This window comes from Phoxinus phoxinus (genome assembly GCF_949152265.1).
Source record: "Phoxinus phoxinus genome assembly, chromosome: 1".
NCBI classification, from domain to species: Eukaryota; Metazoa; Chordata; class Actinopteri; order Cypriniformes; family Leuciscidae; genus Phoxinus; species Phoxinus phoxinus.
In genome coordinates this window covers 16,100,020-16,126,510 of record NC_136876.1, presented here as the reverse complement: position 1 = coordinate 16,126,510, position 26,491 = coordinate 16,100,020, and the positions used below count along the sequence as shown (strand labels likewise).

Here is a 26,491-nt window from a genome sequence, read left to right as displayed (position 1 = left end):
CCAAAAAACAGATTCAGTATTCCTCAAAACGAATAAAAACAGGGAAATGCAATCTCAGAATAAGATACAAACCTGCAATAACTACTCTAAAAACTGCTGGGTTGTTTCTACCCAACTTTGGGTCAAATATGGACAAACCCAGCCGTTAGGGTTACATTTTTAAATGAAAGTTTTTAACCCAACGTTTGGGTTTTTCCATATTTGACTCAAAATTGGGTTAAAACAACCCAGCATTTTTAGAGTGTACCGGTAAATGTTAAAAAATATACTTTATGTATTTAACCTCACTTTATAAACCAGTGTCTTTGATGATCCAATTCAACCATATTAATAAGCCAAAAGATAAACATCACATTTGTGTTTCCTTTTTTATTTGTATTGCTGAAGTAAGTGTTGAACTTTCTTCTCCAGTGTCTTATTCTTCTGTAATCCAGAATGACAGCACCGCTGAAAGGTTTGTTTGAGCGGCGCCCTCTACTGGACAGGAGTGAATTTGCATTTCCTTCAGCCTGATGCTTTTTCATATCACTTTTGGTGTGAGAGGGCTTTTATTTGACCGAAATATATATATTTTTGTTATTAAAAAACAAACAAGCAAGCTCAGCCCAGATTAGTAGTAATACAGAGTAAATGTAAAGCATTACTTTCCATAAAAAGTTGCTAAAAAATCAATTACCGGTAGTTACTTTTTTTTAGAGAGTATCGAAATATTTAATCCATTACTTTTAAAAGTAACTTTCCCCAACACTGGTACCATGGTAACTATTAGCAGTGCTTACAAAGGCTGGTGTTATGAACAGGGTGTGCTGTCACCTTTCTGAGATCAAACTCACTTATGAACTCTACTGACCAATGAGAATCCACCGAGCAAGCACTCAGAACACATGTCAAGATAAAAATCTTACGTAAAAATCTAGATCACCCCAGCAACTAAAAACAACCATTCGCAACTACATACACTATCATTCAAAAGTTTGGGGTTGGTAAGACGTTTTTGAAGCCACTTCTGCATTTATTGGATTAAAAATACAGTAAAATAATATTGTGACATATTATTACAATTTGAAAAGTGTTCTCTATGTGAATATGTTTTACAATGTAATTTATTCCTGTGATCAAAGTATCAGTCTTCAATCTGACATGATCCTTCAGAAATCATTCTAAAATGATGATTTGATGCTCAAGAAACATATTATCAATGTTGAAAACTGTTGTGCTGCTTCATAGTATTGTGGAAAACTTTGATGAACAGAAAGTTCAAATTAACAGCATTTGAAGCAGAAATATTAAGTAACATTATGAATGTCTTTACTGACACCTTAGATTAATTTAATACATCCTTCGTATTAGAACGTAATACATTTTGTTTATTTTAGAGAACGGTTATTTTAATTAAATTGTAGTAATATTTCACAATCATACTGTATTTTTGGTCAAATAAATGCAGTCTTTGTTAGCATAAGATACTCTTTTTTTTTCAAAAACACTAAACAAAATCTTACCAACCCCACAATTACATATGGAAACAAACTGTACTTTCAGTAAGGGTTAACATTACATATGGAAATAAGCCCACAGTCGAAGCTCTTATGGCACACCACACGTCTACATCATGTCAACTTCGATCAGAAGCAGCAAACGTCAAAAATACGCCAGCGAATCTTCTCTAGAGACGCTCACATCTAAATGTCCCACTGGAACCGCCAGCTTGTCTCACACTATATGAATTAGCATGAGAAAAAAGTAGAAGTACTTTCTGTAACACTTTGTCTGGATTTTATGATGCTTCTCGTATTATCTGTTGTGAGTTATGGACTATGAGTTTCCATTCTTCTGCTGAAGCGCACGCCGTTTGTTTTCAGCGTATTCTGGTGTAACCTTAACCCACGGGACTAATATATACCCAACATACCCATTCCTTCTTCTCTAAAGTGTCTGTGTGTGTGTCTCCCACAAACCCCTGCAGTCGCTCAGTCTGCTTTTGAATGTTTTGCGTTTTTTCCCCCTCTCCTCTCGAGCTCGTTCCAAAGCCTCTCCGATTTCACAAAAAGCAGCAGAAGCCGAAGCCGAAGCGGAGTAATCTGGGCCCTGTGTCCAGAAAATATTCCCTTTCCTGTTTGCCCAGTCTGCCAGAGACCGCATCTCCCCAGCCAGTGCGGCCTGAAACTATGAGGAGTATTTTCAGCGCTGTAATTTGAAACAAACACACATAAGGACAGAAAGACACATGCATCAGGAAAGCACGCGTCTGTTAAAGACCTGCACGCTCCACCCACTCCAATGACCACTCTTCTGAAAGACAGGATGAGTTCTCCTAATTGGTGTAAACCACAAGAAAACAACGACACAGCAAAAATGTAAAGTGCTGACCACAGCATGTGACGGCAGAGAGGATGATGGGTATGAAACTCCCATCAAACCCAGTGACCCCTCAGGTCCATGAATTAAAAGAGCGTTCCAGACTCAATGCCAGTTAAGATAGAACGATAGACAGACAGACAGAAATATAAAAAGAAAGACAGACAGAAAGATAAAAAGAAAGACAGACAGACGGACAGATAGAAAGATAAAAAGAAAGACAGACAGACAGAAAGATAAAAAGAAAGACAGACAGACAGAAAGATAAGATAAAAAGAAAGACAGACAGACGGACAGACAAAAAGATAAAAAGAAAGACAGACAGAAAGATAAAAAGAAAGACAGAAAGATAAAAAGAAAGACAGACAGAAAGATAAAAAAAACAGACAGAAAGATCAAAAGAAAGACAGACAGAAAGATAAAAAGAAAGACAGAAAGATAAAAAGAAAGACAGACAGACGGACAGACAGAAAGATAAAAAGAAAGACAGACAGACGGACAGACAGAAAGATAAAAAGAAAGACAGACAGTCGAACAGACAGAAAGATAAAAAGAAAGACAGACAGAAAGATAAAAAGAAAGACAGACAGAAAGATAAAAAAGAAAGACAGACAGAAAGATAAAAAGAAAGACAGAAAGATAAAAAGAAAGACAGAAAGATAAAAAGAAAGACAGAAAGATAAAAAGAAAGACAGAAAGATAAAAAGAAAGACAGACAGAAAGATAAAAAGAAAGACAGACAGAAAGATAAAAAGAAAGACAGACAGAAAGATAAAAAAAACAGACAGAAAGATCAAAAGAAAGACAGAAAGATAAAAAGAAAGACAGACAGTCGAACAGACAGAAAGATAAAAAGAAAGACAGACAGAAAGATAAAAAGAAAGACAGACAGAAAGATAAAAAAGAAAGACAGACAGAAAGATAAAAAGAAAGACAGAAAGATAAAAAGAAAGACAGAAAGATAAAAAGAAAGACAGAAAGATAAAAAGAAAGACAGACAGAAAGATAAAAAGAAAGACAGACAGAAAGATAAAAAGAAAGACAGACAGAAAGATAAAAAGAAAGAAAGACAGAAAGATAAAAAGAAAGAAAGACCGATAGAAAGATAAAAAGAAAGATAAAAAGACAGACAGACAGACAGACCGATAGATAGACAGACAGACAGACAGACAGATAAAAAAGAAAGACAGACAGATAAAAAAGAAAGACAGACAGACAGACAGACACAGACAGACAGAAAGATAAAAAGAAAGACAGACAGACAGACAGAAAGATAAATGAAAGACAGACAGACAGACCGATAGACAGACAGACATACATACAGACAGACAGACAAAAAGATAAAAAGAAAGACAGACAGACAGACAGACCGATAGATAGACAGACAGACAGACAGACAGATAAAAAAGAAAGACAAAAAGATAAAAAAGAAAGACAGACAGACCGATAGACAGACAGACAGACAGAAAGATAAAAAGAAAGACAGACAGACAGACAGAAAGATAAATGAAAGACAGACAGACAGACCGATAGACAGACAGACATACATACAGACAGACAGACAAAAAGATAAAAAGAAAGACAGACAGACCGAAAGACAGACAGACAGAAAGATAAAAAGACAGACAGACAGACAGACAGAAAGATAAAAAGACAGACAGACAGAAAGATTAAAAGACAGACAGACAGACAGACAGAAAGATAAAAAGACAGACAGACAGAAAGATAAAAAGACAGACAGACAGACGATAGATAGATAGACAGACAGAAAGATAAAAAGACAGACAGACAGAAAGATAAAAAGAAAGACAGACAGACGATAGATAGATAGACAGAAAGATAAAAAGACAGACAGACAGAAAGATAAAAAGACAGACAGACAGACGATAGATAGATAGACAGAAAGATAAAAAGACAGACAGACAGACCGATAGACAGACATATGATAGATAGACAGACAGACAGAAAGATAAAAAGACAGACAGAAAGATAAAAAGAAAGACAGACAGACAGACAGACAGAAAGATAAAAAGACAGACAGACGATAGATAGATAGACAGACAGAAAGATAAAAAGACAGACAGACAGACGATAGATAGACAGACCGATAGACAGACAGACAGACAGACAGACAGACAGACAGAAAGATAAAAAGAAAGACAGACAGACAGACAGACAGAAAGATAAAAAGACAGACAGACGATAGATAGATAGACAGACAGAAAGATAAAAAGAAAGACAGACAGACGATAGATAGACAGACAGACAGACAGACAGACAGACAGACAGACAGACAGACAGAAAGATAAAAAGAAAGACAGACAGACAGACAGACAGAAAGATAAAAAGACAGACAGACGATAGATAGATAGACAGACAGAAAGATAAAAAGACAGACAGACAGAAAGATAAAAAGAAAGACAGACAGACGATAGATAGACAGACCGATAGACAGACAGACAGACAGACAGACAGACAGACAGACAGACAGAAAGATAAAAAGACAGACAGACAGAAAGATAAAAAGACAGACAGACAGAAAGATAAAAAGACAGACAGACAGACAGACAGAAAGATAAAAAGACAGATAGACAGACAGAAAGATAAAAAGACAGATAGACAGACAGAAAGATAAAAAGACAGACAGAAAGATAAAAAGACAGACAGACAGACAGAAAGATAAAAAGACAGACAGACAGACAGAAAGATAAAAAGACAGACAAACAGACAGACAGAAAGATAAAAAGACAGACAAACAGACAGACAGAAAGATAAAAAGACAGACAGACAGACCGATAGACAGACAGACAGACACAGACAGAAAGATAAAAAGAAAGACAGACAGATAAAAAGACAGACAGACAGACAGACAAACAGAAAGATAAAAAGACAGACAGACAGACAGAAAGATAAAAAGACAGACAGACAGACAGAAAGATAAAAAGACAGACAGAAAGATAAAAAGACAGACAGACAGACCGATAGACAGACAGACACACAGACAGAAAGATAAAAAGAAAGACAGACAGATAGACAGAAAGATAAAAAGACAGACAGACAGATAAAAAGACAGACAGACAGACAGATAAAAAGACAGACAGACAGACAGATAAAAAGACAGACAGACAGACAGATAGACAGATAAAAAGACAGACAGACAGATAGACAGATAGATAGATAGATAGATAGATAGATAGATAGATAGATAGATAGATAGATAGATAGATAGATAGATAGATAGATAGATAGATAGATAGATAGATAGATAGATAGATAGATAGATAGATAGATAGATAGATAGATAGATAGATAGATAGATAGATAGAAAGATAGATAGATAGATAGATCTGGATAAATCTGGAACATAAAACAACCAAAAATGGATAGTTACTGTACTTACAGATCATGGTGATGGAGGGGTCTAAGATGCACCAAACCACAAGCCAAAGTCTAAAAACAAAACCCAGTCTGAGCTTTGAGCGGTTTGGTGCGACTCAGGCCCTTAAATGTGCATTTATCATTTAAAAAATCAAGACTCGGCAGGAAATCTCAAAGTGAGCGTCTCTCAAACCCACAGTTTAAGACATACACACACACACACACACTGGTGCCAGCTCCCTAAATACAGCCGTGTGCTCGAGCGCAGATTACAGATCATACTCGTGCCGTCCGAACGCGCAAATTACACACTTTCGCTTCTTCCCGTAAATACCACGTACACACAACTGCAATTAGCCTCTATTTTTACCCCACCTGTCTATATCAGACAATCTGTCGAAGAAAAGCGGCCGTACTGTGCGGTCGACGGCTTTCATCACCCGGCGCATGAAAGCATTGCTTTATGGGTGTGTGTGTGTGTGTGTGTGTCGGCTCGGGCTCTGCGATGACAAACGGATGCTTTTCGCATGAGGTCGAGTCTATAAACAACACGACAGCTTTCAGACACGTCTCAAGCGCCTCTGTTTACACTGTGGCCTGGGCATCGGCTCGCCCTGGAGCTGCCGGGACGGGCGTCTCGAGTTCTGTCAGCGGAGGAGCGTGGCTAGGCCGTTTTAGGGTTTTGTGAGTAAACAAAGCTTCGCACTCTCTGCTGTGGGTCGGTTGTAAGGCCTGTCAGGCTGGGTTTTGTTAGGGTTGGCCCGTGACGGCTCATTAAAGACGCTATAGAGTGAATGTGATGTTAATGGGGTGGTGGGCGCGCACACACACAAACACACACACACACACACACACACGACTCCTGAGCTGCCAGCTGGATGTGGTCGGAAAACAAGCTGGACCGTCAGGAATTCGACTCAATGAGGCCGAAAGAGAAAGATCCTTAATCAGACTTTTAATCTCTCGCATTTGCATATCCCTGAGGGTTTGTTTTTTACCCAGAATCCACCAGAGTAAAACAAGCATGGCATTATCATCGGTTCCGTAGTGTATTTAGACAACTTTTATATGGTTATCTTACATATACCGGGTTTAAATTCATATTGCCCGTTGTGCACAGTTGCCCTAAAGCCACAGAGGTGGCGGTGGCACCGGCTTGGGCCCGTCATCGCTGCTTGCAGCTATATTTTTGTCTTGTTTTTATTAACAAGAGAAATTCACTCAAAAAAAAAAAACAGGCAAATTCTTCAAGTAAAATGCACTAAACTAAGTAAAATTAACAAAGTGTGTGTACTTTATTTCACAGTGCCCTTGTTACACACGTTACTATAGCTATATAAATTAGGGCTGTCAATAGCTAAACATTTGTAATTGTGATTAATCGCACCCTTTCTGTACAATTAATCGTGATTAATCGACCCTTACAGTGAAATTAAGCATTTGTCTCGTTTAACATGTTCATTTTGTCATCACTTGCTATCCAGCAAAGTAAACCATCAGATTGAATGGTGATTCTCACACAACTGTAATTTCTGCAAGCTTTTTTCAAGATAAATGTAGGTGTCTTTCCAAGAAAGGACACCAAATAACCAAATGATATAAGGAGTCCATATAATTCATAAATGTATGAAAAAAAGCACCCATGTATGAGTGCAGTGCAACAGCAAAGAGCTTGTTTACATTTTAGACATGTTGCGATATCAAACATATGGACCGCCTCGACCTGACTGCTTATACCTACTACATCCACGGATTCAGAATGACTAAACACATGACAAATCAAAATATGATCCTGAATGTGTGTGGAAACAACGTGAAAAAGGTGTCTGTGCATAAAATACAATATGCAGTCAGTGCGCCGAGAGCGACATTATACACGGATTGTTTGCGCATCAATATAACAGTAAATGTTAAAAAATCTCACTACTTTTAATCACAAGCGATCATTTGAAATCAATAGAGTTGGAACAGTTCTTTAATGATGTTTATGTTTTGATTAACATAAACATGCCTCAACGCAAATCCTACATACATCCAAAACAACAGAGCTGTCCACTTGCAGTCAGATCACATGACAAAAGCAGGTGTAGAGGAAATGCTTTGAACTGGGCAAACATCCGAAAATGTGTGTGTGTGTGTGTGTGTGTGTGTGTGTGTGTGTGTGTGTGTCACGACAGGCTTCACACCAGTCTTTCAGTAAAGTGTCAGAGCTACCGGGTGTTTGCTCAGAGAGCAGTGTGGGTAATATCTAATCCACCTAACCATAAGAAGCCACAAACACAAAGAGAAACCTCCAGTGAGGTCAGCGCTCAGCCCTGACGAGGACTGTGGGAATGTTTGGTCTGATTTGACCTGAACTTCCTCGTTCCTAGTGTAATCGGTGGGATTGATTAGCTATCAAACATGATCCTGACAGGTTCAGAATGTCAAAAACACAATCATGGTCATGTTCACACGGGGCATGATAGTGTATTGTTTCCCAGGGTTCAATGAATGGGGTCACATGGCTTCACCAGCCCATGAGAAAAAGTGAATGAACCAATCGGGCCAATCAGAATAAGCCACTGAAGTAACAGCCTGATATGATTGGCTAAAGGTAGAATATGACACCTGAGGGCATATACACACATTTACACTATTGTGCAAAAGTTCAGGGTCGCTAAACCGTTTTTTTGTTTGTTTTGAATCTAGAAAAAGAAAATGTATCACAGTTTCGACAAAAATTATGTAGATACCTGTAAATGGCAATATAGCAGATAATATGAGAATAAAATCAAACCTGAACGGCAGATGGCTGGGCCCGCGGGTCAAAGAGTCGCAGCTTTTTGTCCTAAGGGAAAAAAAAGCAGAGGTTAAAATATAACTATATCACAATAGCAGAAATAAGAAATAATTATTATCTTATAATTTTAAGCAATAAAAAATGTGGTATTTGTTAGTCCATCAACATAACCCAGGTTAAAATATAACTGTATATTACAATAGCATAAATTAAAAACATCAGCAAAAATAACTAACATCTGTATTTAAAAAAAAAAGAAAAAAAGGCTGCATTGAAGAATATTAATTTTAAAAAAGTTACAATTTTCTGTTTTCTAATATTTAAAGTAATTTGTCAACTCAAAGTTACTTAAAAATAGTTTAATATTTATATATATTATTATTAATCTGAATTATATTGTGCATATACATTTAAAAATATATAGTTTTTTTTTAACATACACTATGCATCAACACAATGACATATTTTCCCACAGTTGAGGTCATTTGAGGTACAGTGTGTTGAAATGCACAATACTTAATATAACACTTTCTTGATTCTGATGTGATTCTTTAGGCTTGTGTTTCAGTGTAGTGACTAAGTACTTCATGTGGTATGTGTTATGAGTCTGTCAACATAACTGGCAAGCGTAAATCCTGGTGTAGACTGAACTCAACGTCAAAATCAGTTCAGTCAATCTGTGACCATCAGACGACCCCATTACACTCAAAGACAGCCAATCAGGAGAGAGAATCGGATCAGTGAGGGGAAATGAGCACTAATAGGAACAGGCTGCGACCGGCACTACGTCTTTCACTCAACACAACAAATCCTTAATGAAGACCAGAGACTGACACATACTCTCAAGAGTCCTCACACACCATAAAAACAGAGCGTAATCATCTACTATCAGGACACAGAGGGTTTCAAAACCATTTTGACCTAATACACTGTCTACATAGGCAGCTGTCTATTGAGACAGAATCGTAATTATCGCAATATCAAGCAAGTAGCACTCCACATGTTAAAGTGCCCCCTTCATGTAGTGAGTAAATGTGAATGCTTGTGAATGTAAATGGTCTGAAAAGATCCAAAGATCAAAGTGCTGATAAATGGAGTTGGTAGCTAAGTTTCCATCCACTTGTCAATCGAATTATCTGAAGTTCGGTAAAAAAAACTCATGCGAATAAAGCTGGTAAAAGTGTGTTTTCATCCAACGGCTTTAAAGCGAATAAAAACCTGTGCGTAATGACGTCACATGCTGTGTTGCGATCAAATTGGTATATCGAATTGATTTGAGAATGAATGGATTTAAAATCCGATGAGACCGAACGCATTTGATTTGAGTCGAAATTCATGAAATTCAATCGAATTTTACGGTTTCCATAAGGCATTTTTCATTCGATATCACTTCATTCGGATAAAAACGTGTGGATGGAAACATAGCTACTGTCTCCTAAAAGAAAGAGGCGATTCTGAACTGCCTGAAACTAGTTGTTAGTAATTCGGTCTTACTTCTTTTTTTTCCATACTTCCAAATTGTTCCATAATCCCAGCCTATGTTCTTCATTGACTGCCCGTGAACAACGTCTACTTTGACCCTCAAACACTGTAGATGTAGCTGAGACTGAGAGTTTGGTTTGTGTTGTCCACATATTGAGAAGACACTGTTTTCTACACTGCCAAAGCAAATCCACTTTGCTAAACTTCCAGATGAGGACTCGTGCTTAAATTTTTACGGAAAATCCGACACCATCGTTACTGTTCGTATAACTGTTTATTAGTTGCTGAGGAAGATCCAGAGCTGAAATTCAGACATGGTAATAGGAGTTTGGTTTCCGCCACACGCTGCAAGCGGTAGACCAATCACAACAGACTGGGCAATCTGACCAATCAGAGCAGAGTAGACCAATCACAACAGACTGGGTCATCTGACCAATGTGAGCAGAGTAAACAATCACAATAGACTGGGCCATCTGACCAATCAGAGCAGAGTAGACCAATCACAACAGACTGGGTCATCTGACCAATCAGAGCAGAGTAGACCAATCACAACAGACTGGGCAATCTGACCAATCAGAGCAGAGTAGACCAATCACAACAGACTGGGCAATCTGACCAATCAGAGCAGAGTAGACCAATCACAACAGACTGGACCATCTGACCAATCAGAGCAGAGTAAACCAATCACAACAGACTGGGTCATCTGACCAATCAGAGCAGAGTAGACCAATCACAACAGACTTTGCACATAAGTCACTGACTGAGCTTTCGGCAGGATGCTCTAATAAGCATAAAAATTCACAGAACAGACAAATGTTGTGTAAATAGTCTATTTCTAATCAGACTGAACCATTTATATGAATATTTTAGTACTTCTATTATATATATTTAAAAATATATATATATTTACAATTAAAATGTCATAGCTGGACAGCTGGAATGTGTCTATGATGCCTTTCAATCCTGCCCTCAGTGTCACTGTGTGTTTTCAGTCCTGTGAGACAGATGCTCTCAAACCCTCCCTAAAGACACTGGGAAACCAGGAATAATGCCTTTTTACCCATAATGCACCCTTCCACTGCCACCTCTTCTCCAGAAAAACACACCAGACACAAGTCACCAAAACCAAGACTACAAATCAAGACAACAGCACGAACACAAACAGTAACCGCTCACACAGAGCCACAGTATTTCACAGTGACATGCTGCGTTTATGCTGAATAACCTCAAATAAAAGAGCAGAGCCATCACAAAAGAGAGGGTTTCAAACGGGTCAGGTTACAAACTACTGAACCCATCTAATAATGTTAGACTGATGATCACTATTTCACTTTCTCTCAGACGTTTTCGCTACTGTTCCTTCCTTCCACATTACCATACAGTAAATGACCTCTGTTAGGATTGGCTAATTGCTTCGCATACAAAATGGGTAATAATGGATTTAGAAGTTTTGCAATGTGAAAATTACTGAGTTTGGAACAGCATACTGCCATATCACTTTTAGTAGGCATACTTCATAAATAGTGCACGTGTGGAATACTAAGATATTTCAAGATATATTCAAAGACACTACGATAGTTCACAAGAAGTGCAGCGTACAACAGAGCAAACTGTGATGAATGCTGTATCCCACAATGCAATGCGCTCAACTTGACATTCCACCAAAATAACAGATAAACAAACAAAAAAAGTTTCTGCTGTTCTTGTTCTTATAAACCGAAAATTAAAGTCCCCCTGTGGTGAAAATCAAGCTTTTAATGTTGTTTATAAGTCTATGTGGTGTTTTTAATATGCTTTAAGACAAACCATGCGCAAATTCATAAATCAACACCATTGCTGAGTGTTTAGTACAAACAGTCTCAAAAACGCGGTTTGAAAACGCTGGTGTTTCTGACGTCACAAACTACCTATCAGATCAACGTGTGATCGTCAACCAGTGGATCTCGGAGCTGGTGTGAGTGAGTGGAGACGGGGCTCATTTGCATATTCATAGATCCGCGTATACTAAATGAGGCAAGAGTTACTGTCAAGTTATTTTAAGGCATGAAGAACATTTTTTTAAGGAATCGTTTAAATATGTAATTTTGGCGATCAAAGGTGAGTTTTAAGGGATCAAATTATTGACTAGGGGGACTTTAACATCTTAATTTTTCATTCATCAGTCGATCAGATTAATACAAGTTTTCACACATAGAGCAGCAACTACTACTTTATCCCTTCAAGAGAATCCAGTGTGTTATTAAATCTATCTTTCATGCCATGCACTATGCAGTCATGCTATTTTATTTGCTGTTTATAGTTTGCCGCTGCAAACGGCGGCCCACCCAGTCCGCATCTGACTCTCCTGACCCCAGATCAGCTGCAGAGATTACCATCAGAGTGTAAACACACAGCAGAACCTGATCGCACATCAGAATCTGCACGGCTTTAAACTGAGGCTCGTGATTTAACATGGAGGCTTTTATTACTCGCCTACACAAACGTAACAAACTACACACAGTCTGACCCGAACGGCCCCCTGAAGCCCATCGCACATGCTGCAGGAAAAGAAAACACACAGCGCACATGCAAACACAGGTGTGTGTGTGTGTGTGTGTGTGTGTGTGTGTGTGTGTGTGTGTGTGTGTGTGCGTGCTTGTACAACTATATTTGTGAGTACCAGTTTGACTTTTAGACCATTGGAATGAGGACAAAGAGAGTAAAGTGAGGACATTTTGGCCGGGCCTCACTTTCTGAGACCCCTTTAAAGGCCTGTTTGAGGGTCAAGTCTTGGTTTTATGGGTTAAGGTTATAATTAGGTTATGGTAAGGGTTTCGGGTTAGGCCCTTAGGCCCCATCCACACTACTGCGTTTTCGTTTAGAAACGGAGACCTTTTGCTACGTTTGCACCTCCCGTCCAGACTACAACGGCAAAAACGAAGACCTAAAACGGAGAAGTTTAGAAACGCTCCGACCCCGTTTTGCATTTTGAATCTCCGGAGGGCGTTTTAGTGAAGACTGGTCAAAACGGAGGACATTAGAAACGATGACGCAGAGGCTCACGCTCGGCTCTATGATTGGGTGTCATCAGTCATGGCGTATCCTTCCCTGATTCGTCAGACACCCATCACATGACCCGTCGCCGGGAAGAAAACATACAAAAACAGTTTTCAGTCGTTTTAATGTGGACGGAGATCAATTCTAATAGGCAGCTAAAACGCTGGTGTGGACGGAGATCGTATTCGTTTTAAGTCTCCGTTTCTAAACTAAAACGCAGTAGTGCGGATGAGGCCTTAGTTGTGATGGGTAGGGTTAGGGTAAACTTTGCATTGTGTCAATGAATGTCCTCATAAAGATAGATGTACAAGAATGTGTGTGTGTGTGTGTGTGTGTGTGTGTGTGTGTGTGTGTGTGTGTGTGTGTGTGTGTGTGTGTGTGTGTGCGCTCAGATTGACAGTTCTCACGTTCATCTGAATGTGCTCAAGTAAAAGATAGTTTCAAAGCAGCTTAAAATACAGCATGTCATTGTTCAGCTGAACTCAGTTCAATGTTGATTCAGTTCTGTTCAATAACTTGAAAGTTAAAACTTAACAAAAAGTTCATCAATTCTGCTGTAAAGCTGCTCTACAGTGTCGGCATTCACTTCGAGTCTGTTCAGGTGAAATATACCTCAGTATTACATATAGACTATCAGTTTACATGAAAAATAAAGATATTACATCATAAGTCTGACTAAGATATAATAAAACGCGTTATTTTATCACCGAGATATTTTTACAGTTTTTATTCAAATTTTTAATTCGTTCTTATTTTTATTTGAGTAATTTTGTCATGTTTTTGTTGCTGTTAGTTTTTTTTTAAATGTTTACTGTTTTTTTTATAAATGGTTCAAGTTAAACTACATGAAAACTAGTTGGCAAAATAAGTTCAAGGCTTTTTCTCTTATTTTATTTTATTTCAAGTAACAATAATGTTTTTTTTGTAATGGTTTTAGTTAGCTCAAATATCCCTGGTCTGTCGAACTAAAACAAAACTCGAAAGCAGAGTCACAGACGCGCTCATAAATCCACACCTGCTTTAATGCTTTGATGGCGTTTTTAATCATAAACTTCCACTGTCGCTGTGGAACAAAGCCTCGGCGTTCATGTGGCAGGCATTTGCGTGTCATAAAATATGCGGGTCCATGCCTCCAAACCAGGCCTGTCCCGAGCCGCGCTCTCCTCCCGTTCACCTAATGGGGGACAGCGGCTGGAATTGAACGCACATGTTGGCAGTGCTTATTTGCTTTAATACGCTGGATCTGGGGAGATTGGAGAGCATATTAGCTTAAATTACAGCTCGACTCAGAGACCTGGAGTTCAGTCTGTGATCTCGTGTCACATTTATAGCTTTGTCCCGTCTTAGCTTTCCTCTCCGACTCTCCTCTGAAATATTAGGATGCATTCTGGTCCACTGTCGTGAGACGTGTTATTCTTAATGGCTTCAGGGTGGAATATAGCTTAGTGTTATAAATACACTTGATCTGTTTACGTATACATTTAAATATAAACAATATAAAATGTAATAAATATAAAAAATAAAATAAAATGTAATAAATAAAAATGTTAAAATAATATTATAAAAAAAGTAAAAAACAATAAATGTATATAAATAGCTATAAATTCATATACAATAATAAATAAGTATAAAAATAATAAATTAAGAGAGAATTAACAAATAAAAAAAATAAAATGTATTCATACAAAAATGAATAAATATAATAATGTCAGTTAAAACAAAACTAAATATAACTTAATATAAACGTAATAAATTCATAAACAAACATGTATTAATGTAAAAATGTTCAAATGAATAAATATAAAATAATAAAAAATAATATGAAAAAATTAGCATAAAATGTTAAATATTATAAAAATAAATATGATATAAATTAATATAAAATAAATGAATATACAATTAATTAGTATAAAAATGTTAAAATAAATAAACAAATAATATAAAAAATATAAATCAACATTAAACAATAATAAATGATTACACATAAAAATGAATAATGCATTAATATAAAAATGTTAAAAGAAACACATATAAATAGTATATATATATATATGTCAGCCACTATTTTTCACAAAATAAAAGATGTCAGTAAGTTAAAACAGGAGTGATCGCCGTCTAGAATCAGCACAAAGCGTTCAGTTCAAACTCAGACGACCTCATTTTTCCTCATAAACGAATCCTAAAATTCCTCATCCCGCCATAAACTCCAGCATCTCTGGCTCTGCACCTTTGAGAGCATTAAACAGGCTGATGGAAAAGCTCTGCAGCGTGTTATTATTTCTTTATGGATTGCTCCCCATTTCCTCCTGCAGGGGCGGGTGAGCGTGCCTCTCCTCTGGGGTGCTAAATCAGGCGCTCGGGGGGTCTGGCGCCGGGCTCCCGGGGGCCAGGTGAGACTGAACTCGACACTTCAAACAACACAGAGTCCAGCTGTAGATGCCGCCACTTTCAGCTCTCAGACATTATGGCATTCGCTTTTCAAAATAATAAAACTTATTTTGAGGTTAAAAAAGAGAAATATAATATTTAAAAAAAATTTATATATATATATATATTATATACATACATACACTAGTTTGGGGTCAGTAAGATTTTAACATTTTTTTTAAATAAGTATTTTCTGCTCAGCAAGGCTGCATTTATTTGATTAAAAATACCACAAAAAAAACATATATATTGTTAAATATTATGACAATTTAAAATAACTGTTTTCTATTTTTATATATTGTAAAATGTAATTTATTCCTGTGATCAAAGCTGAATTTTCAGCATCATTACTCCAGTCTGCAGTGTCACATGATGCTTTATAAATCATTCTAATATTATGATTTGATGCTCAAGAAACATTTCTGATTATTATCAATGTTGAACACAGTTGTGCTGCTATACTTTCTTTGATATATAGAAAGTAAAAAAAAAAACTGCATTTGTTTGAAATATAATCTTATGTAACATTATAAATGTCTTTACTGTAACTGTTGATCAATTTAATTCATCCTTGATTAATAAAAGTACTCTATTTTTTTGGGGAAAGAAATAAAAAAATCGTACTGACCCCAAACTTTTGACCGGTAGTGTTTAATGTTACAAAAGCTTTCTATTTCAGATAAATGCTGTTCTTTTGAACTTTCTATACATCAAAGAATCCTAAAATAAAACTATAAATAACCGTTTTCAACATTGATTATAATGAGAAATGTTTCTTGAGCATCAAATCATTTAGAATGATTTCTGAAGGATCATGTGACACTGAAGACTGCAGTAATAATGCTGAAAATGCAGCTTTGATCACAGGAATAAATTACATTTGACAGATATTCACATAGAAAGCAGCTGTTTTAAATTGTAATAATATTTAACAATATTAATGTTTTGTTTTTTTATCAAATAAATGCAGCCTTGGTGAGCAGAAGAGACTTCTTTTAAAAGCATTAAAAATCTCACTGATCAAAAACTTTTGACTGTGTGTGTGTGTGTGTGTGTGTGTGTGTGTGTGTGTGTGTGTGTGTGTGTGTGTGTGTGTGTGTGTGTGTGTGTGTGTGTGTTAGGAAGGTTTGAGAAAAAATATAACACCGCAAACCAATCACATTTACATTTTAAACACTCCAGTACATCTTCATCCGCTTGATTGAACAAAACTCTTTCCATGAACTCAATCAAAACACTGTTCCTGCCAAACACAAACCTGTGTGTCCAGAAATAGAAACACATCTGCAGTGAGGAAAAGACTTGGTGGTTTAATGTTTCTAATGAGTTGCACTAGGTGGATCACACTGACACATGTGGCTATATTAAGTGTGTGTCCTCCATCGTGAACAAGTGCGGATGCGTAATTAACCGTAAGCAAAAGACAAAGAGAGGCCGGATATATTAAGCTTCCTCAAATCAGATTGACTGATTCTTATCCTCTCAGACCTCGATGACACCGGCAGGGTTTATGAGTTTCACCCCTGTGGACGTGATAATAATGTACTCCATAATAATGTGTAATAATGATCCAGGGTGAAGAGGGGCATGCTGGGGGAAAACACACACTTTGGCGACATCTATTGGTGAGAATGTGCTACTGTCTGTGGTTGGCTAATGCACTTTTCAGAAAACTCCTAGAAGCATCATGTGTATGTGCCTCCACTTAACCATAACTGTAACTTGTAATATTTGTTATCCATCATATTATCAACATTATAAACACAAGACCAAAAAAAGGTGATGAGCAACAGAACAGCTCTAATGAGATGTGTGTATATATACATATATATATTCGTACTAAAGCTGAACTAAAATAAAATATACAAAGAAATAAATTATTAAAGTAAAAAAAGAAACCAAAATTAGAAATGCTGAAATAATAAATAACTGAAATAAAATAAATTGAAGTATTAAAATTATTAAAGCTGAAATAGAAAATCTAAATGGAAATAAGAAATATTAAGAAATATATATATATTTTAAACTAACATTAAAATAAAAACTGAAAATATGAAAAAAATATATAATAAAATTATAATTTTTTTAACAAAACAAAAAAAATAGCACTGATTTTAACTATAGTTTGTAAGCTTTATTTATTCTGTTTGATTTCATTTAATCAGTCTATTTGGCCAAAAAAAAAAGAAAAAAGATTCCAGTTAACTAAAACCAATGAATTTTCCAATTGAAATAAAATAAAATATAAAAACTTTATTTAAAATAGATGTGTACTAAAATAATTCAAACTAAAATCAATAAAAATGTATCTTAATTCATTATTAATCTTAAAAATTAATATTAATGAGTATCTGACTATTATAAAAAAACACTGATCAATTCTTTATGTTCTATATATTCGCAGCATGATAAAACAGGACCTGTGGCCGTTCACACAGAATGTGTTTTTCCATCACACACTGCTCTACTTCTCCATCGCTAGACGAACGCGTTTGACCGTTACACTTTTAAAAAGCACGTCTCTGGACCTTGAGCTGTCTTTCGTTCTCACATCTTGAACAGCAAAACCGTGTTCAGTGTGAAGCGGCCCTAACTCTGCACACAGTTTATTATCAGAGTTTATAACTCTCCTCTATATGATTTCTCCATCAGAAGCTGAGACACGTGTTGCTCATCCGTTACCTTGCAGGATGAAGCCAGCAGTGATCCGTCTTCTTTCCAGGCCAGACCCTGCAGCTGATCCGCATGCTGCTCCAGAACTGCACACAAACACACACACGTCACAACACACACCATATCCACAAGACAAACGTTCAAGGTAAGTTTACAATCTCTCAAAAAAGAAACACGTGTGACAGTGAGGAATACAGAAAAGCATGATAGTGCTGGGAATTTGAGCACAACACACACTCACTCACACACACATACAGACAGACGTGCGCGCACACACACACACACACACACACACACACACACACACACACACACACAGACAGTCAGACAGACGCACACACACACGCAAACACACACATGCACACACACAGACAGACGCGCACACAAACAAACACACACACACACACACACACACACGTTAAGGAAGTGAGGCGGCACAAACCAATGCGCTGGGAAAAGCTTATGTATTATGCCAATGTAGATCTCAGAGATCCGAATGTGTGAAATTAGGCATACAAAAACATAAAAATTAGAAAACCTAAAAACCTAAAAATTTAAAATGAAATTGAAGTACTAAAGTTAAAGTTAAAATGACTAAAACTGAAATAACAACTAAATAGAAATTTGAAACGAACTAAAATTGAAATGGAAACTGAAAATAAAAACAGAAACACAAGCTAATTCAAAATATTAATAAATTCTATAAAAGTACTAATAAATAATACAAAAAATAACACAGGTTAACTATAGTTTATTAGCTGTATTTATTCTATCAGATCCATCTGTTTGGCCAAAACTAAGGCCCTGTTTACACCAGGTGTGTTATGGTCGATCGGATCACAAGTAGACGAGGGAGACACATCCCTGTTTACACCTGGTGTTTTAATCCGTCTTTAACATAACCCGCCATAATGTTGTTTACGCTTTAAGTCAGTAGGTGGAGAGTAGATATCTTCTTCTATATCGACCACATGAGCGTTTACACTACGAAAGCAATCCGGTCGAATGTGTTTTCAACTGCCTCTGCTCTCTTAATACCAGGTGTAAACGGGGCCAGATATTAGGAAATCAATTCCAGGGTTAAAATACTAAAACGCTTCTCATTTTCTCAGAGATCTGATTCCGTGGCGCTGGATTTGTTTAGCTGTAAGTGACAGAGTCTGGTGTAGAACGACAGAGGGAGTGAATGAAACACAGCTAACACATGAGCACGCATGAAGGCGGACAGCGGTGTGAGATGCGAGGTTGGGAAGCACCAGCAGCCATCATGGGGCCCCGGGGACACGCGGCCCGCAGCTCTGAGGGGCATTTACCTCAGACGCTCCACATCAGACCCCAGAGGACTGTAACAGCCACCAGAGGCTCAGCGGATCAAACCAAACATTCACATACACACAGAGACAAAACACACACAAAAGAAACACACAGCAGAGACAAAAAAAGCTGCAGACAAAACCTTCATGAACTGCATTATTCAGGCTGTAAGTGCAAGTCATGAATTCAGACGAGGGAAGAGGTTCTGTCATTGGACGAGATCATTTTAACAGTTGAGCTGATTGGACTTATTTGTGAGCTTTTTTCTATGCTGTGTACCTACAGCACTTGTCACTAGTTGGATTTTTTGTATTTAAATAAACAGATTTTTTGGGCCTTGTAAATGTTGTCTTGGTAAATCAGTTTGGGTGCGAGTTAACTTACGACACTATCATGTTGCATGTTAAAAAAAAAGTTATTAATTAAGTGAAAGATAAATTAAATGAAAAAAAAAAAAAAAAAAAAAAAAAACGAAATAAAAAAATGCATACATAATTTTATAAATGAATGAATTTATAAAATAATTAGTTGATTAAAACATTACTTAATTAAATATAAACAATAAATAAATAACAAATAAATCAAATTAAGTCATTCATTTATTTATTTATTAAAGAATAAGTACATTTAAACAAAATAATTTGTTAAAAATAAATCAATTTTAAATAAATAAATATAAAAATATAAACAAACAAAGACATAAATTGAAAATCAATTGAAAAAAAAATGTGAAAAAAAAAAAAAAAATGTAAAAAAAAATACATGTAAAAATAAATAAATAAATCTATCTCCCCAAAAAGCATATACCTGGCATATTGAAATGACAAACAATTACAGTCTGAATAGGGCTTAAGTGTACACGTGAAGTAATTGAAGACAAGACTGAATCTGGTGTTTAACAGCAGTGATGGATGTACGTAGGAATGTGAAAGGTGTGAGTTTACCTGTCAAGGCGGAGTCTCGTGTGACGTCCCACAGCTGGACGGCCCTCGCAGACGCCACAGCGAGCAGACCCGAGGCCGCGGGGTGGAAGAGGACGACCTCCAGCCGCCCGTCTCCGGGGCTCAGAGTGACCTCAGCATTACTGGGCTGATCCTGATCCGGATCACACACACGCCACAGCTTCACCTGAATGAGGAGAGGGAGAGAAAGAGAAAGAGAAAGAGAAAGAGAAAGAGAAAGAGAAAGAGAAAGAGAAAGAGAAAGAGAGAGAGAGAGAGAGAGAGAGAAAGAGAAAGAGAAAGAGAAAAGAGAAATAAAGATATTATTAAACACCTATATAATGGTAATTCCTGAATACATGTGCTAAATTTGTATACAGTCTTTTTAAAAACAGTAAACAACACAACATCAATCACTATTCACAGTCTTAAAAAATGTCATGGTCTAATGGTGCACAATTTGTCAGTGTGTACTAATAAATAAGACAGATACAAGACAGACAGACAGACATATAAAAGACAGACAGACAGACAGATAAAAGACAGACAGACAGATAAAAGACAGAAAGACAGACAGAAAGACAGACAGACAGATAAAAGACAGACAGATAAAAGACAGACAGATAAAAGACAGACAGATAAAAGACAGACAGACAGACAGACAGACAGACAGACAGACAGACAGATAAAAGATAGACAGACAGATAAAAGACAGACCAACAGATAAAAGAGACAGAAACAGACAGATAAAAGACAGACAGACAGACAGACAGACAGATAAAAGACAGACAGATAAAAGACAGACAGACAGACAGATAAAAGATAGACAGACAGATAAAAGACAGACCAACAGATAAAAGAGACAGAAACAGACAGATAAAAGACAGACAGATAAAAGACAGACAGACAGACAGATAAAAGATAGACAGACAGATAAAAGACAGACCAACAGATAAAAGAGACAGAAACAGACAGATAAAAGACAGACAGACAGACAGACAGATAAAAGACAGACAGACAGACAGATAAAAGACAGACAGAAAGACAGACATACAGATAAAAGACAGACAGATAAAAGACAGACAGATAAAAGACAGACAGATAAAAGACAGACAGACAGATAAAAGACAGACAGACAGATAAAAGACAGACAGATAAAAGACAGACAGACAGATAAAAGACAGACAGACAGACAGATAAAAGATAGACAGACAGATAAAAGACAGACCAACAGATAAAAGAGACAGAAACAGACAGATAAAAGACAGACAGACAGACAGATAAAAGACAGACAGATAGATAAAAGACAGACAGATAAAAGACAGACAGATAGATAAAAGACAGACAGATAAAAGATAGACAGACAGATAAAAGACAGACAGACAGACAGATAAAAGACAGACAGATAGATAAAAGACAGATAGATAAAAGACAGACAGATAAAAGACAGACAGATAAAAGACAGACAGATAAAAGACAGACAGACAGACAGACAGATAAAAGATAGACAGACAGATAAAAGACAGACCAACAGATAAAAGAGACAGAAACAGACAGATAAAAGACAGACAGACAGACAGAAAAAAGACAGACAGATAGATAAAAGACAGACAGATAAAAGACGGATAGATAAAAGACAGACATATAAAAGACAGACAGACAGACAGAAAGACAGACAGATAAAAGACAGACAGACAGATAAAAGACAGACAGATAAAAGACAGACAGACAGATAAAAGACAGACAGACAAATAAAAGACAGACAGACAGATAAAAGACAGACAGATAAAAGACAGACAGACAGATAAAAGACAGACAGACAGACAGATAGATAAAAGACAGACAGACAGATAAAAGACAGACAGATAAAAGACAGACAGACAGATAAAAGACAGACAGACAGATAAAAGACAGACAGATAAAAGACAGACAGACAGATAAAAGACAGACAGACAGATAAAAGACAGACAGACAGATAAAAGACAGACAGATAAAAGATAGACAGACAGACAGATAGATAAAATACAGACAGACAGATAAAAGACAGACAGATAAAAGACAGACAGACAGATAAAAGACAGACAGATAAAAGACAGACAGACAGACAGATAAAAGACAGACAGACAGATAAAAGACAGACAGATAAAAGACAGACAGATAAAAGACAGACAGATAAAAGACAGACAGACAGACAGATAAAAGACAGACAGACAGACAGACAGACAGATAAAAGACAGACAGATAAAAGACAGACAGACAGATAAAAGACAGACAGACAGATAAAAGACAGACAGACAGATAAAAGACAGACAGACAGATAAAAGACAGACCGATAAAAGACAGACAGACAGATAAAAGACATACAGACAGATAAAAGACAGACAGACAGATAAAAGACAGACAGAAAGACAGACAGATAAAAGACAGACAGACAGATAAAAGACAGACAGACAGATAAAAGACAGACAGATAAAAGACAGACAGATAAAAGACAGACAGATAAAAGACAGACAGACAGAGAAAAAGACAGACAGACAGACAGACAAGTTTCCATGGGAAAAATCCCTAACGGAGCGGCTCTCAGTCGGAGTGTGCTGTGCTGGGACTACTAAACACTAAACTCCACTGACTCAGAAATACACTGGAGCAGATGTCAGGTGGAGGCCAGCTGTGCAGAAATATGAAGGCATCAGCAGACGGATATCAAGAGCCTCATCTGTGTTTGTCTCTTCATTCTGCTGAGCTTTCAAATCACAGCTTTTAATGCGGGACCCGAGTGACAGCGGCGTCTGCCAACCTCAACATCTGTGTGGCCTTACAGCTGCTAAAAATCCTGTTTATAGAAGATGATATAACAATACCTCCAGAGTAACGTGATTGTGTGCGTGTTTGCTGTTCTGTTGTTATGTTGAACAGACAAAACAACTCAACAGATCAACAGATGCCATTAATAAAAGCATGTGGCTCTCTGCTGATGGCCAATGATGCACATTCTTAAAGACTGAACCAAGAAAAAACACTTGAATAAAGAATCTTTCTAATTCAAATTAAAGCTTTGCAACCAGTAAACACATTTATGGTTGAGGGTTTAGTGGGTAAGCAAAAAAAAACTTTTTGATTCTCATTCTACAAAAAATAAATAAATAAACAAAAACTAAATAAAAGTAAACATTAAAATTAATAAATTAAAAATAAATAAGTACATTTAAATAAATTAATCATAAAAAAACTAAACATAAATACATTTAAAAATAATCAAATGAAAATATGTAAAAAAATGTAAAAAAAAAAAAAAATCAAATAAATTAAAAATACAATCAAAAATAAATGAATGTAAGAAAACACATAATTTTCTAAAATAAATACATAAATAAAAAAAAAAATAAATGTAAAAATAGATGAATAAATTAATGAAAAAAATAGATAAATAAATAAATCAGTGTAGAAATAAATAAAGAATTATTGATTAACTTCTCAAGTGGTCTGAGTAAATACACAAATAGCCTATATATATATATATTTAGGTTTATTTATATCAATATACCAGGAAAGAATCAGGTTAATAAGTCTTCAGGCTGCTACTAGAGCTTCTGACTGAATAAAATAATATATTGTGGTCTCACTTACGGTCTCATCAGCCGAGCAGGTCGCCAACAGATAGTCATCAGACGGAGAGAAGTCCAGGTCGGTCACCAGGTCTGGGACAGAAAGATCGGGAAAAGAGAATCAGGACAAAGTCATATAGGTTTTATTTTTAGTAAACCGTGACATTGCATCTCCCACAGTTTTATTTATTAACTCCAGGCATCCTCCCAGACATCCGTTTTTTCCTCCAAATGAAGTTAAATGAGCCGAGCGTGAGCATGTTCGTTGCACCTGTAGCACTGAGTCTTACCAGCATGGCATGAAATCTGGGTCACGGTCCACTTCCCGTCAGATCCGGCATCCACAGAAGACAGGCCGACCATTCCACCTCCTCCAGAGACAGAACACACACGATTACTACCTTCAGAAACACTGTTTACCAAACTCAAGACGGACTGGTTCTCCTGCTGTTTAATCTGATCTGCCGTTAGTGTGCAGACAGGTTCAGACAGACAGAATCAAGGGTTCGTACCGGCCTGATCCGTGTTGAAGGCCACGAGGCCGCAGCTGGATTTGATGTGGTTGCCCTGAGAAGAGAAGGAACCTCCTCGTACGTTTGCAATCCAGCCCTGGACAGAAAGACAGGGATGTTGTTAAATCGGTGTTGCTGGTGAGGAATCATCAACATGCTTTCATTGTGACGTACAAATACGTGACAATATTTGAAACCCTCGAGACACTGACTACACCAACACTACTAAAGCATCTGGCACCATCCTTTTAGAAAAATAAAGGTTTCAGAAAGGGTTTTGATGCCACAGGACAGACTTTCTCAAACTTCTCAAAGTGCGCAAACTCCTGCTATGAAAATAACACTGGATAATAAAACTGTGAACATATAAAATAAGTAATTTAAAAACGTAAAAATTGTAAATCATAAAATATATATATATATATATATATATATTTATATAAATGTAAGCATAATAATGTAAATTAATAACTAATTTTAAAATCAAAATTTAGTAAAAATAAAATCATAAAAATGTGGGAGGGGGGGGGGGATTTGTTAAAATAGAAATAATACAAATATAACACTAATAAAAATGAAAGCATAATGTAAAATTTAAATAAATAACTAATTTTAAAATAAAAACTTACAAAAAATGAAAATCATAATACATTTAAATAATTATTAAATAAATAATGAGTATATAACACTAGAAATTAAAGAAAATGTCATCGAAATAAGTCATTTAAAAATAAAAACTTACTAAAAATGAAAGTCATAATATAAAATTAAAATAATTCACTTTAAAAGAAATACTAAAATTAAAACCAATAAATAAATAATTTAAAAATAATACTAACTGAATAAAATAAGTTTTTTTAAAATAAAATAATGAAAACATAACAAAAAAATTAAGCAGATTGTCAAATTAAAATAACTAATTCTAAAATAACAACAAACTTAACTATGTGTTGTTTGTATATAAAAACAGTCACTTACAAAACAATATTACATATTTTATGTTCACCTGCAAATCATGTGATCATCAACCAACATCAGAGAGAACCATGACATGCAAATGTATTTTTAAATTGTTGAAATAGTCACTAAAAATCTACAAAGAAAATATTTTAGGTCAAAAAAGTGTCCAAGCTATCGAAAAATGTTCTGAAGATCTACGGTTACTTTTTCCTTCAGATTTGGCTTTAAGTGGCGACCCTAAATAGTGTCCCAACTGTTTGTGTCCTCAGAGCTAAACCATACCTGTGCTTCAGAGTTAAACTGCTGCCATGTTTATAGCCATCCAGCACAAGAACAGACATCTGAAGGAAACTTTATTGCCGCCTTGAGTACCGAGTTCTGTTCTGCAACAGTAACACACGTGCACGATAGGACGGCACGCTTGCAACCTGTCAGACACGTGTTCACATCTGTGCTTGTGGACTCAGTGTAGCATGTGTGGTTCACTGGCTGTCGGACTGGGTAACAAAGCCGTGGTTGCGATGAGGACGTGGCCGCAAAACTTAAAAGCCACAATGTTTCTCTTGACAGCCGAGATAAAATTACTTCAAAAGGGAGGAAGCGAAACAGCTGTGCTAAAGAAAGAACACAGCGGTGTTGTTATTGTTAACCAAAATAAAATAAAAAAAAAATCACTGAATCTCTAATTTATTTATCAGAAATAAAATAAACACTGAATAGAAAAATTTTACTTAAATTACAAAAATATATATATTTTTATATTTAATATATTTTAAATAATTTTTTATTTAAGTTATATATATATATATTGTAATTTAAGTTATATATACATATATAAAACTTAAATTACAAAAAAAAAATATATATACACATTTAAACAAAGTAAAATATATATAAGTTGGGACTAAACAGAAATGTAAAAAAATAAAAAAGACAAAAATCACATAACAAAATGACTAAAACTTAACTTAATAAAACAAAGCTAAATTAAAATAGTAAATACTATAATAGTATATAAATAAT

At 36.1% G+C, this 26,491-nt stretch overlaps 1 protein-coding gene across 1 annotated transcript in view; it reads right to left on the bottom strand.

The window, feature by feature from the left end:
• Nucleotides 1-26,491, bottom strand: part of coro7 (coronin 7) — a 156,290-nt gene that overhangs the window by 123,678 nt on the left and 6,121 nt on the right. Inside the window, exons 2-7 of the mRNA XM_079612165.1 lie at nt 24,509-24,605; nt 24,287-24,367; nt 24,019-24,089; nt 20,395-20,578; nt 18,146-18,222; nt 8,516-8,566 (exon numbers count right to left, since the gene is read on the bottom strand). Of these exons, the coding sequence (XP_079468291.1) occupies nt 8,516-8,566; nt 18,146-18,222; nt 20,395-20,578; nt 24,019-24,089; nt 24,287-24,367; nt 24,509-24,605 (561 nt within the window). The remainder of the gene's footprint in view (nt 1-8,515; nt 8,567-18,145; nt 18,223-20,394; nt 20,579-24,018; nt 24,090-24,286; nt 24,368-24,508; nt 24,606-26,491) is intronic.